At 34.4% G+C, this 12198-nt stretch overlaps 1 protein-coding gene across 1 annotated transcript; it reads right to left on the reverse strand.

The window, feature by feature from the left end:
* Positions 1-640: 640 nt before the first annotated feature.
* LOC146917521 (uncharacterized) lies at positions 641-10428 on the reverse strand. The gene is made up of 8 exons (XM_085721889.1): positions 9579-10428; positions 3950-4168; positions 3740-3802; positions 2660-2720; positions 2236-2606; positions 2003-2124; positions 1771-1914; positions 641-912 (listed from the first exon to the last, which is right to left on the reverse strand). The coding sequence occupies exons 1-8, from the start codon at positions 10426-10428 to the stop codon at positions 712-714; spliced, it is 2031 nt and encodes a 676-aa protein (XP_085578015.1). The 3' UTR covers positions 641-711.
* Positions 10429-12198: the final 1770 nt, after the last annotated feature.

Below are 12198 nucleotides of genomic sequence, written 5' to 3' on the forward strand. Positions count from 1 at the left end.
AGCTAACGGCTAAACAAACTAACTAGGAACTTTCTATCTTATCCAATTTTGAGTTTATATCAACTAACTTGGTACAATATTTTTTTTTAGAATTTTCCTATTTTCGAGTTTGTTTTGGATTTTGTGTGAGTCCGCTCAGTTTTATTTTTTGACATATAGGAGTTTGAGTGTTTATGAATTATCCTTAACTTTAATTTTTAAATGATGCGAGACTTCTTCAGAATAACTTTAGTTGAGTTTAAGGAGTTACTACATGTTTGCCCTCGTTTCTTAGAGACAAACGGAAGTTCTGATGTGGATATCGAATGATGGCTAATGTTCACTAGTGCAAAAAACACTTTTTAAATCAGGTGAATATGACTTTTTAAATCGGGTGAACATCCGATTTATAGGTGGCCGATTTAAAAAGTGGTTTTGATTTTAAGTCAGCCCCCCTTACCCGATTTAAAATCATTTAATTTAAATCGGTCGAACCCATCTAAAATCTTTTAATTTAAATCGGATGAACCCACTTAAAAAGTCTCTTAAAGGGATAAAAAAAATCAGTATCTTTTAATTTAAATCGGATGAACCCACTTAAAAAGTCTCAAAAGGGATAAAAAAAAATCAGTATCATGCATTACTAAATTGAGCAAGCTCATCCAAAATCAGTATCCATCTTGTATTGCATCTACAACGTTTGTACATACACATAATTAAGACAAGAAATTCTCAACGAACCAAACACACCCGGAAAAAACAACCGGACAATAGGAATGACCCCCTACGCATACCACACCACAACATCAAACCCAGCCCCCAAATACTCCAACGCGCGCAATCCTGCACCGCAGCAGCTGCTGGCAGCAGCAACAACTGGTGACAGCAGAAAACAACCAACCGCAGCAACTCAAACAGAAGACTGCAGACTTGCTATCAACACCAAAAAACCACACAGCAGACCGAAACAGAAGACAACAACAATAAATTAAAAATATAATGTAATTGAAATTTCATTACAACATAAGAACAATGACAGAGTAAATGCAGAAAATCAACAACCATAATTTAATAGTATATTATTCACAATGAAATGTGCATTTGTTTAACAACAGATTCAAATCAAGATTATAGAGTCTGAAAGACCACTACTATTTCTCAAGTAATGATTGTCTAATAGGATTTCAATGACATGATTGCAAATTCTCTTTGAAATATGTGATCCAAATGGGCTAACTTATAACTAATTAGAAATTACCATACACCTGATCAGTCTACTTATTAATAGAACTTTGCAATGATCACTATTTTAGGTGCTAGTGATCCATGTGATATCAATAACATAACAAATTGACAGGTAACCTTGGAGCTCAATGATGAGATGAACCTCATAGAAAGCTACAGAAGCATTTTAAAGCAATTTTTGAGAAAAAAATTAGTTAGTATAATAACTAGAGATATAGTGGTAAGTTAATTTAATTTTTAATCACTGATATAAGCTTGCATCATGCAACTCTATTAAGATCTGCTAATCTGTTACGTGCTTCTAGAACTCTCATTGCATTCTCAGCTGCTATGTACTACAAACAACATTGAAGATATTTCTAAGTTATATTAAAGATTTTGAGGGAATGATAGCTTTTTATTTAGATTTTTGAGGCGGAAATTTAAATAATTAATTACCATAAGCACATTTAGTCCCATTCTCAAGTTACTAGAAAAATTTCTTTTGGGCATCATACAGACAATACTCTTTCAGTTTAATTATTTCCAAAATAGATGATTTAGTACCTGAATTTCAGACTGAAGACACCCATGTAGTGCTACGACAGTGTAACTAAAATGACAAAGAGAAGTTCCGACTTTTGCATATTGTTGCCATGGGATCCTATGGCAGCTTCTTGAGTATCTTGGCTCCCAATTAGCTTGCATTGCCTGTTCAATTCTATATGATAAGATCTTCTGTCACAACACCAATTTCATGATATTCTTTTCGTCAACAAAAGGGAACTAACTAGCTTACAAGCGTTTCATCCTTAGTTTTAGAGTCTAAAACAGCTTTGTAGCACTTGTAAATAGGATCCTCGGATGAATCATCTTCATTTGCTTGTTTTTCAGAATCATAAAAATAGTCCACAACAGTAACTGCATCATTATTTTCACCATCAGTTATATAGATTGATACAATAGAACCATAAAACCTTTTTTTATCATTAACTATTACTAGTATTTTTCTTCATCAGTTCTGTATTTTACCTTCTATAGAGTTGGCGAAGCTTTCAAGCTTTGATATGGTGGATTTATGAAGGTCTTCTCCTGACCAGTTTGGAAATACAAATAGGGTCATCACAAGACAAATAGCAACGCCAATGCATATGGTAGAGATGCGATCTTTTGCCAAGCTCATAATATTATCTACGCGGTCACTTGATACAATCATCAAATTAAAGGTCAAGAGAAATATCATAACACCATAGTCATAATTCTTCTTTATATAAGGAATGGACCTCACATAAATAGCAGAAGCTCCTGCAAAACCAACAATGATCCAATGGTTAAGCAAAACATTAGGGAAGCTCCAGCCACAAGACAAAAAACTCAAAACATGATCAGAAAGTCTCTTAAAACTGTATTATTAATCAAAGAGTTAAGTTTCTTTCATGATTTAATAAATAAATACTTACCTAAATCAAAAACTGCAGCACCAATGAAAACCGCTCGAAAAATACGACCAGGTGCATCTGCAAGATACTCAATTAAAAATGCCAATAATCCTGACTTAAAATCTTCACTATTATTTTAAAAAGTAAATACAAATAATCAGTCAAACAATACCAATCAGTCAAAACAATAGGAATACAAAAAAATGAGTGAATCAACAATAGTAAAAACAAAAAAAAATTTGGATTGCATAAGTTATGCAGCATAACTCCAGAGTCCAGAGAATTTTTTAGGTAAATGTATCTTATCTGTCTAAGTCTTAAGTTTTAACTTTGACATTTTATTTTAATTTTATCAGGGATATGGAAACCAATCAAAAGTAAGTTCGCTCTAACATCATACTCTTTACCAATCAAGAGTATTCCACTAAGATTCTTATCTGAGATCTTCTGATTAAGGTCAATGTTCTGCTAGTGTGCTTGTCATTGACTTATCAATAACAAAACTCTATCAGTACCTTTCCCCTATAACTGGAATAAATTAATTAGAGGAGTAACTTTTGTTTTCTTAGTTATTCTAAGAGCAAAACATAGCATAAGTAATTCATTACACTGGATACTTAGAAACAAAGGCTTCTTTTTTAAGGTTACCTACAATTCATTCTCGAAACTAAGTTGTATTTTCATGCATAATAAATATCATAAGAACAAAACATGAAAATCCTTAGTGTAATCAATCTGAAAGCATAATATTATACCCTCATTGCATCATCTCAACAAAGGCTAAAAACCGTAATGAAAATCAGCTCACCTCGTGAGTAAAGAAAAATCGGTCCAGTTCAGAGTTAAATACAAAAATAAAAATGCAATCTGAGTGTCAATGTTCATCATCAAATCAGCTCACCTTTGCATAAGGTTCCTCCTGCAATCATATTTAATACCTATGAGACTGTAATCTTAACACTTAATAATAATAATAATAATAATAATAATAATAATAATAATAATAATAATAATAATAATAATAATAATAATAATAATAATAATAATAATAATAATAATAATAATAATAATGTGAATGAGAAATGAGAATTTCCTACCTACTGTAAACTCCATGACGACAACCACAATCATGACAGCCACAACAACATTTTTTCCTATCCCTTTGTACAATGGTTCCATTAGATACAACAACGAAACAAGTGTCAAAGCTAGACCAACTTTCAAAGAGACTAGATCTAGGTTTGGAAATTCGAAAAAAAGTTTGAACAGAAGGAAAATAGAAGAGAAAAACTACTACCTCTATTTACCTCTTTCGATTATGTTCGGTTTGCTGTTGTTGTTGAGACTTTGTTTATCATTCTTCTTCCTCACGAATCGGTCAGGATCTACTCCGATTTGAACGTTTGTGTTGTTCCTTTTCGTGAATGAATGATTGGAAATCCACTTCTTCTTTTGCTCCTGCTTGATTCGGTTCCAGAAACCAACACACAGACAGCCAAACCCAAGATCCGACGAAACCGCAAAAACTCAAATCTGACGGAGAGAAGTTGATCTGGAAGAAGGACGACGAGAAGAACGAGGGGCGCTGGTGGTGCGGAGAAGAATACATCGCACCACCAGCCAAAGGATCTACATGATGAAGGCTAGTTTGGATTTGAGGAGGAAGAAAAAGTGAAGTCGGTTTGGGGTTGTTTGTAGAGAGAAGGAGGAGAACGATTAATTTAGAAGGAGGTTTCAAGTAATATTTTAGAAAGAGGTTTGTAGAGACAAGTCCAATTTGGGTCTTATTTTTTAATTTTAATATAAAATTGTTTTTAAATGGGTTTACATGATTTAATATCTAATGGTCTCAAATACCTTTCCTTCACACGGGATTTTAAGTCATGTGGATAACATCCCATTTTAAATCCCTGTTTTAATAAGTCATTTTTGTACTAGTGGTTGCTTAAACGTGGCATTGACAACTCCTCGATTGCGAGTGTTGTACATGCAAACTCTTAAATGCTCGAGTGGGAGATTAAGGTGAATGTGATGTCGTTAAAATGATACAAACATTTCTCCTATGTAAAGAGGTAATTATATACTTGAGCTTTAAGAGTTTTGCATAAATCAATTGAGGTCGTTAAGTGATTCTCGCCGGATGGTCCGACTATTATAAGAAAATGATTACTATAGGGGGTGTGATGAGTGTTTTGATGGACTTTGGGTGTAAAGTTCTTTTATATGGGCCTTAGTTCAATATAAAATGTAGCGATTCTTTTTTTCTTTTTTACATAGAAAATGATAAATAGACCCCCCTTATTTTTTTACATTCATTCAATACCTCGTTTTCGCTAATTGTCATCCTCAGCAACTTGATGGATGATCATCATGAATTGGTGGACTCACACTTCAGAGAGAGATTGTTGTAACATTAAGTTTGATATAACATTTTGAGCTTGTTTATAGTAGATGAACAAATAAAAAGTTAAATATTATTATGTCTTGTTTTAGAATTTTTTGAAACTGAAATAAATTGCACAATTCATATTTGCATGTATATGTTTTCATTCTTAATTTTGATCTTTTATTTATGGTTCATGTTAACCGGTGCCCCCGGGGCACTGGTTAAGGAAACTAAAGAAAGAAAGTTATAAAATGAAAGCATCACTTTTTATACTTTTGAAAAGTTGACAGCACAAGTTCCAATATAATACTTACCACATTTGACTCCTTAACCAGTGCCCCGGGGGCACCGGTTAACATTACCCTTTATTTATAAACAAATAAATGTATATGTAGCGGTGTCAGTGTCCCATGTCATTTAAATTAGCGATGTCAATGTGTTGATGTCTGTGTCATGTCAGGTGTCTGTGTCAGAGTTTGTGCTTCGTAGAAAAAAAGTTCTAGGGAAAGGTAGCTTTCAAAAAATCTATTGTGGATTAAGATTTTTTGTCAAACAGAAATCCTTTGTGGATACCCTTAATTTTTTTTTCATCGAAAAATACCAGGGTGAAAAGAAAAAGTAAACTAGAAGATAGTTCTATAAAAATAATTCAGGCGAGAATGTCCTTCATGGCTTATCGCTTATATCATTCATGTCTTCTTTACACTTTTATTTGAATTTGAGATGCCTATTTTTTCTTTGTTGTGGCATGGCTGTGTAGTGTCATTAATTTCATGTGAGGTTTCAATTTTTGAAGTAGCATGCAGCTGGTTTTATTTTCTTATGTGTTTATGTCTTAGCTACTTACTTGTGAAGCCTTATGCTGATTATAAATTATGTTATACTAATTCTATGATTCTTTATGTTATTGTAGGCAGGACTTGCTGCTTATATTTTTTAATTATATTTTTTGTTTTCAATTGATGAATTTGGTGTTGTGGGTTGAATTTAGATGTGAAGAAATTGATGATTTGATTTAGTTGTGTATGGACTATACTGTTTGTTCGTGATGGTCTCAAGCTGCAAGTCCATGATTTTATGGTTATAATAATGTTTGCTACCTATATGATTAAATGCTATTGAGAACACAAATCATATGCTTATATATTGTAATGAAATGACTAAGCTACTTGAAGTGTGTTACATCAAAATATGAATTTCAAGTGTAATTGTTATATATGTACAACATATCTCCAATGGGTTATGGGTTTATTAGGTTTGTGAGTGGTGTTAATGAAATGCAAATGCTGCAACTTTACTTTTATACATTGTTATTGAAATTTGAGTTGTATTTATTGTTAGTTTATTTTCTAATTAATTTAAATGCCTTATATAATGTTTTAAATGATTAATGGGATTTCTTTTTAAAAAGATAATTCCCTTTTTTTGTAAAAAAGTGTTTCATACAATAGCGCTTTACTAATAATGGCGATTAAAAACCAGGTCTATAATAGCGCTTTTACAAGAAAGTGCTATTAAATTCTGTTAAAAGAACCTCTATAAGTCACGCCAAACTACAATATATTAGTGTTTTTAAGGAAATGCTATTGAAGACCTCACATTTGATAGCGTTTTTTTTTCTTTTTTGAGAGGATTTGATAGCGTTTTTAAAGAGTTATTAAAGACAGTATACTTACAATAGCGGCGGCTTTAATAGCACTTTTAAGCGCTATTAAAGGGCAAAAAAGGTGCTATTAAATCCCTTTTGTGGCATAGTGTAATTGTGAGTTACAAGTCCCACATTCATGAGAAAAGTAGTATCAAGGCCATGGTTCAGCTCGACGAAGCGAGATCCTATGTTGAACAAACTAATGATATGGGTAGCTCGCACTTGAGAGGGGAGATTGTTGGATATCATAGTACGAATCAAGCTAAAGATGTGAGTGGGTCATACTTAAGAGAGACTATTCATAGATATCAAGTGTGAGTAGTTAAGTCTCACATCAATCGAGAATGTACGAAATATTGTATATAAAAGAAGAGACTCTATTCCTAATGTTTTTGGAGTAAATGTGAGTGGGTCATACTTAAGATTTTTCATCGACGTGCATTTGCTTGTAACTTTGTTGCCGCTTCGCACTGAATTGAACCCGCTGTCCGGACAACTTTCCAGAAAGATTTTCGACAGAAGGAGCTGGTCGAACCTTTAATCCAACTACGACTTAAATACCATTGTTGGGCTTTGAGAGAAGCCTCGGGGACCACTCATATTAGGCAAAAGCAACCACACAAGTGAAAATGACACCGCACTTTTATCCAAAATCTTAATGCATTAGGTATATGATTCTCTTCTCTTATAAATTCAATATTTCCTTTATTTATAGTTGATGTGAGACTTAACTACTCACATTTGTTATCTAACGATCTCCCCTTCAATTATGAGTCATCCACGTCACTTTTCCGATCGACACTAAGATTTCATTCCCTCATCGAACCAAACCATAGTTCTGATACCACTTTTCTAACTGATGTAGGATTTTTAAGTCATACTTGAAAAAAAACAGCGCCAACATTTAATATTCTCCTTTGGATGTCTTTTTTCTCCATTGTTTCTTAATGATATTTTTCTACGTCGTCTTCATTACGAGGAAGAATCCTGTTGAACAATTTAAATAATAAATCAACAACTAATTCAATATTATTGCTTTTTTCGCGGCAGTCAAATGACATGTTCGTTGATGTGAGTGAAAAAAGATTTCACTTGAGGAAGAACATCATCACAAATAAATTAGATATACTGTCATATTTAAGGGAATGATTGTTGATAAGATGAGACAAAAGATTCTACATGTGATGTAAATGTTAATATTTTGTACATAGTAACATATAATTGATGAAAATGATTAGTTCTTGGTCCAATGTGATGACGCGTTAATATTCTTTTTGCAATCCAATTTTTTTTCTTTTAAGTAAAACAATTTTTTGTTGATGAATTATTTAATATTATAAACAACATAATCTCTAACACAGTCATCTCAACATAGATATGTTGATTGCTTGAAATTCAAACAAAGTTCCGCCAAATTTACTTGGAACTTACATAATTTAAAAGACTTGTTGAAATTCCAACCAATTAGAAAGTGCATGTTGAAAAGATTTTGTCGATAACATTGATCTTATAGCAAATGCAACTAAAATGCTTAGACATTTTTTTAATAATAAATGTGTTAGTAATTAGTTCAACAACAACAACAACAACAACAACGCCTTATCCCACTAAATGGGGTCGGCTACATGGATCAAATGCCGCCATAATGTTCTATCAAAGACCATATTTGGATCCAACTCATTGACCTCTAAATCTTTTCTAATGGTTTCTCTAATAGTTTTCTTAGGTCTTCCTCTATCTCTTTTAACCTGACTCTCCTCCATTTGATCTACTCTTCTTACCACGGCGTCTACGGGTCTTCTCTCTACATGTCCAAACCATCTAAGCCTATTTTCTACCAACTTTTCTACTATAGGTGCTACCCCCACTCTCTCTCTAATGATGTCATTCCTAATCCTATCATGTCTAGTCTTACCACTCATCCAACGCAACATCCTCATCTCCGCTACGCTTACTTTACTCTCGTGTTGGCTCTTAACCGCCCAACACTCCGTACCATACAACATTGCCGGTCTGACTGCTGTCCGATAGAACTTTCCTTTCAGCTTAAGTGGTACTTTCTTATCGCACAAAACACCTGAGGCTCTTCTCCATTTCAACCACCCAGCTTGAATACGATGATGTACATCAGCTTCTATTTCTCCGTCATTTTGTACTATGGACCCAAGATATCTAAACCGTGTAACTTGGGGTATGATATGATCTCCAACTTTCACCTCTAAAGTAGACCCACTTCTCCTTTTACTGAAGTTACATTCCATATATTCCGTCTTGTTTCTACTCAGGCGGAAACCGTACGCTTCTAAGGCTTGCCTCCAAGTCTCTAGCCTCCCGTTTAACTCCTCCCTCGACTCACCAAGCAAGACTACATCATCTGCAAAAAGCATACATCTCGGTGCTAACTCTTGGATGTGTTCCGTCAGTACATCCAAAACTAAAGTAAAAAGATAAGGACTTAGGGTTGACCCTTGGTGCAGTCCTATTGTTATGGGAAAATCTCCGGTATCCCCATCCTGCGTCCTCACACTAGTCGAAGCCCCCTCATACATATCCTGGATAGCTCTAATATAGGCAATCCTCACCCCTTTCTTCTCCAGGGCTTTCCACAAAATCTCTCTAGGTACTCTATCATACGCCTTCTCCAAATCAATGAAAACTAAGTGCAAGTCTTTTTTATCCGTCCGATATCGCTCCATCACGCGTCGAAGTAAGTAGATCGCTTCCATAGTCGACCTCCCAGACATAAAATCAAATTGGTTATCCGTAACGTGAGTCTCTTTTCTTAGTCTTCGCTCAATTACCCTTTCCCATAACTTCATGGTATGACTCATTAGCTTAATTCCCCTATAATTCGCGCAATCTTGTATATCCCCCTTGTTCTTATAGATTGGAATTAAGGTACTTCTTCTCCACTCGTCCGACATTTTCTTCGTCCTCATAATCTCGTTGAAAAGTTTTGTGAGCCACCCAATTCCTCTATCGCCAAGACTTTTCCACACTTCGATAGGTATGTTGTCCGGCCCAACTGCCTTGCCATTACTCATCCTTTTCAACGCTTCTTTCACCTCGTGCTCCTGAATCCGACGATAATAGTTATAGTTTCGGTCCTCCTCTCTGATGTCTAACCTGTTAGAGTCTGGTAAGATCTCATATCCTTCATTAAATAAGTTGTGGAAATACTTCTTCCATCTATCCTTAATATCTCTCTCTTGCACCAAAACTATACCCTCTTCATCCTTAATACACTTCACTTGGTCCAGGTCTCTTGTCTTTCGTTCTCGTCCCTTCGCAAGCTTGTATATAGATTTCTCCCCCTCCTTGGTACCTAAAGATTGGTATAATCCTTCAAATGCTTGAGTTCTCGCTTCGCTCACCGCCTTCTTAGCCTCTTTCCTAGCTATCTTATATTTATCCCAAGTTTCGGCATTTTTACACTTAGACCAATCTCTAAAACAATCTCTCTTGATCCGAACTTTACTCTGAACACTGTCATTCCACCACCAAGATTCTTTACCCCTAGGTCCAAAACCTCTAGATTCTCCCAATGTCTCTTTTGCCACCTTCTTAATCTCATGAGCCATCCTCTCCCACATATCATTAGCGCTTCCATGTGGTTGCCTGAAACCTCCCTCTAATATCTTGTGTTGGAATATCCTTTGTTTGTCACCCTTTAAATGCCACCACTTGATTCGCGGAGCCCCGCTACGGTCTCTTCTCTTTGCCCTCCTCTTAACCCTTACATCCATCACCATTACTCTATGTTGGGTAGTTAAGCCCTCTCCCGGTATGACTTTACAGTCTAAACAGATCTTCCTGTCTGTTTTCCTAATGAGAAAGAAATCGATCTGAGAACAAGAGGCCCCACTCTTGTAAGTGATGAGATGCTCCTCTCTTTTCCTAAAACACGTATTTGCTATTGTAAGATCAAAAGCCGATGAAAAATCTAAGATGGAATTTCCCTCCGCATTTACCTCCCCGAGACCATACCCCCATGCACGCCCTCGAAACCTCTCGAAACCCTCCCTACATGCCCATTCAAATCCCCTCCTAGAAAAATCTTTTCTCCTAATGGAATATCCTGAATTAATCCTTCTAGCTCCTCCCAAAACTTTACTTTAAGGTGTTCTTCTAGTCCTACCTGAGGTGCATAAGCGCTAATTACGTTAAAGGTGTCTTGTTCCACTACACACTTTAAATTTTTCTATTTCATATGGGAATAAACTTAGAAATTTCAACTCCTTATTCTTTAATTCAAACCGGTTGAGCTACCTAACTAACTAAAAATAATAAGAATTAATATTTTAATAAATAATTTGTAAGAGCCGAATCCAATTATAGTTATCCTTGCCAAACTCATCCACCATTTGATCATTTTAGTAATAACATCATTATGTTGAACCGTTGGGCCACAATTATACGGTATAAGATACGGGTATTATTGATTCCAAGTATTCTCATTTTTTAAATGAGTCACAAAAATAGAACCAACTTTAATATTCCAAAATAACTATGATGGTTTGACCCGTTTGTTTGCAAGTACACCAATGCATGGTTGCAATCAAACCCATATTATCAAATGTCATTATTGAGTTGATATCTCACTAGAAGTTCATTCAACATGCAACGGAGTGATCAAGGTATTTGGTCAAGTTTGAATGTAATATCAATATGCAAATTAATTAGCTAGTTATATGATCCATTGTATAGAGCTTATAGGACAAAGATAATAATACTACACATGCAATTTCTATGCAATTCCTTGCACAAAATGATAAAATCAAATATGAGTATTCAATTCTCTTAATTCTTTATCAATGAGATTGGAACATGGCACGGATGTTATAGTATACATCAAACACTAAATAAAAACAATAGACTATTGACATCAAAACCGACAATATCATGTGCAAACTAGATGATGTTTTGGAAGGAAAAAATTTACTTGGGATTCTAATATATATTCTATACCCTTCTATCTGTCTCATGTAAAATCATGATGGGGATGTTTGAGGCAAACCAATTAGAATAATATGAATAACTCTAAACTTTTTCCTACCATTTCTTTTGTTTGTTTTTATTTGTCCCATTCCTCAGTTAAACTTTGGAGATGTTTTCCTATTTTTTAGGTTTTAAGTGTTTCCTGGAACAACCCGTTACACTTTTTGGCATTAAACTAAACAACATACAATAATGTCTCCTTCAAAAAAAAAAAAACATACAATAATGAGTACAAGCCAAAACCTTGGTTCTTTGACTTGTTCAATAGAAAAGTCTCACTGTTTTTTAGAATTGAGGCTTGATATGTTCATCGCAAAATATAGTAGTTTTGATGTATTACGAATTTTGATAGTGATGCATTACAAAATCAATATGCAATAATAATATAGAGGATGTTTGAATTTAGATTAGAAAAAGAGATACAGAAAAGAAACCCATCAAACTCCCACACCATAGGTGCATGTATGTGTTTATTTTTTAGTTTGCAATTATGAATTTAATTTTCATCCACTTTTAGTAGAAAA

This window comes from Medicago sativa, chromosome 6 (assembly GCF_051527215.1).
Source record: "Medicago sativa cultivar Bolivia chromosome 6, Bolivia_mono, whole genome shotgun sequence".
Lineage (NCBI taxonomy): Eukaryota > Viridiplantae > Streptophyta > Magnoliopsida > Fabales > Fabaceae > Medicago > Medicago sativa.

Excerpts from the sequence above, each read along its gene's own strand:
- LOC146917521 (XM_085721889.1), bottom strand. The coding sequence starts at position 10,428 with ATGGTGATGGATGTAAGGGTTAAGAGGAGGGCAAAGAGAAGAGACCGT. Across the intron at positions 4,169-9,578 it reads GTCGGACGAGTGGAGAAGAA|TTTTTGCGGTTTCGTCGGAT; the intron begins GTACCTTAATTC and ends GTCAGATTTGAG. Across the intron at positions 2,125-2,235 it reads CTTCGCCAACTCTATAGAAG|TTACTGTTGTGGACTATTTT; the intron begins GTAAAATACAGA and ends ATAATGATGCAG.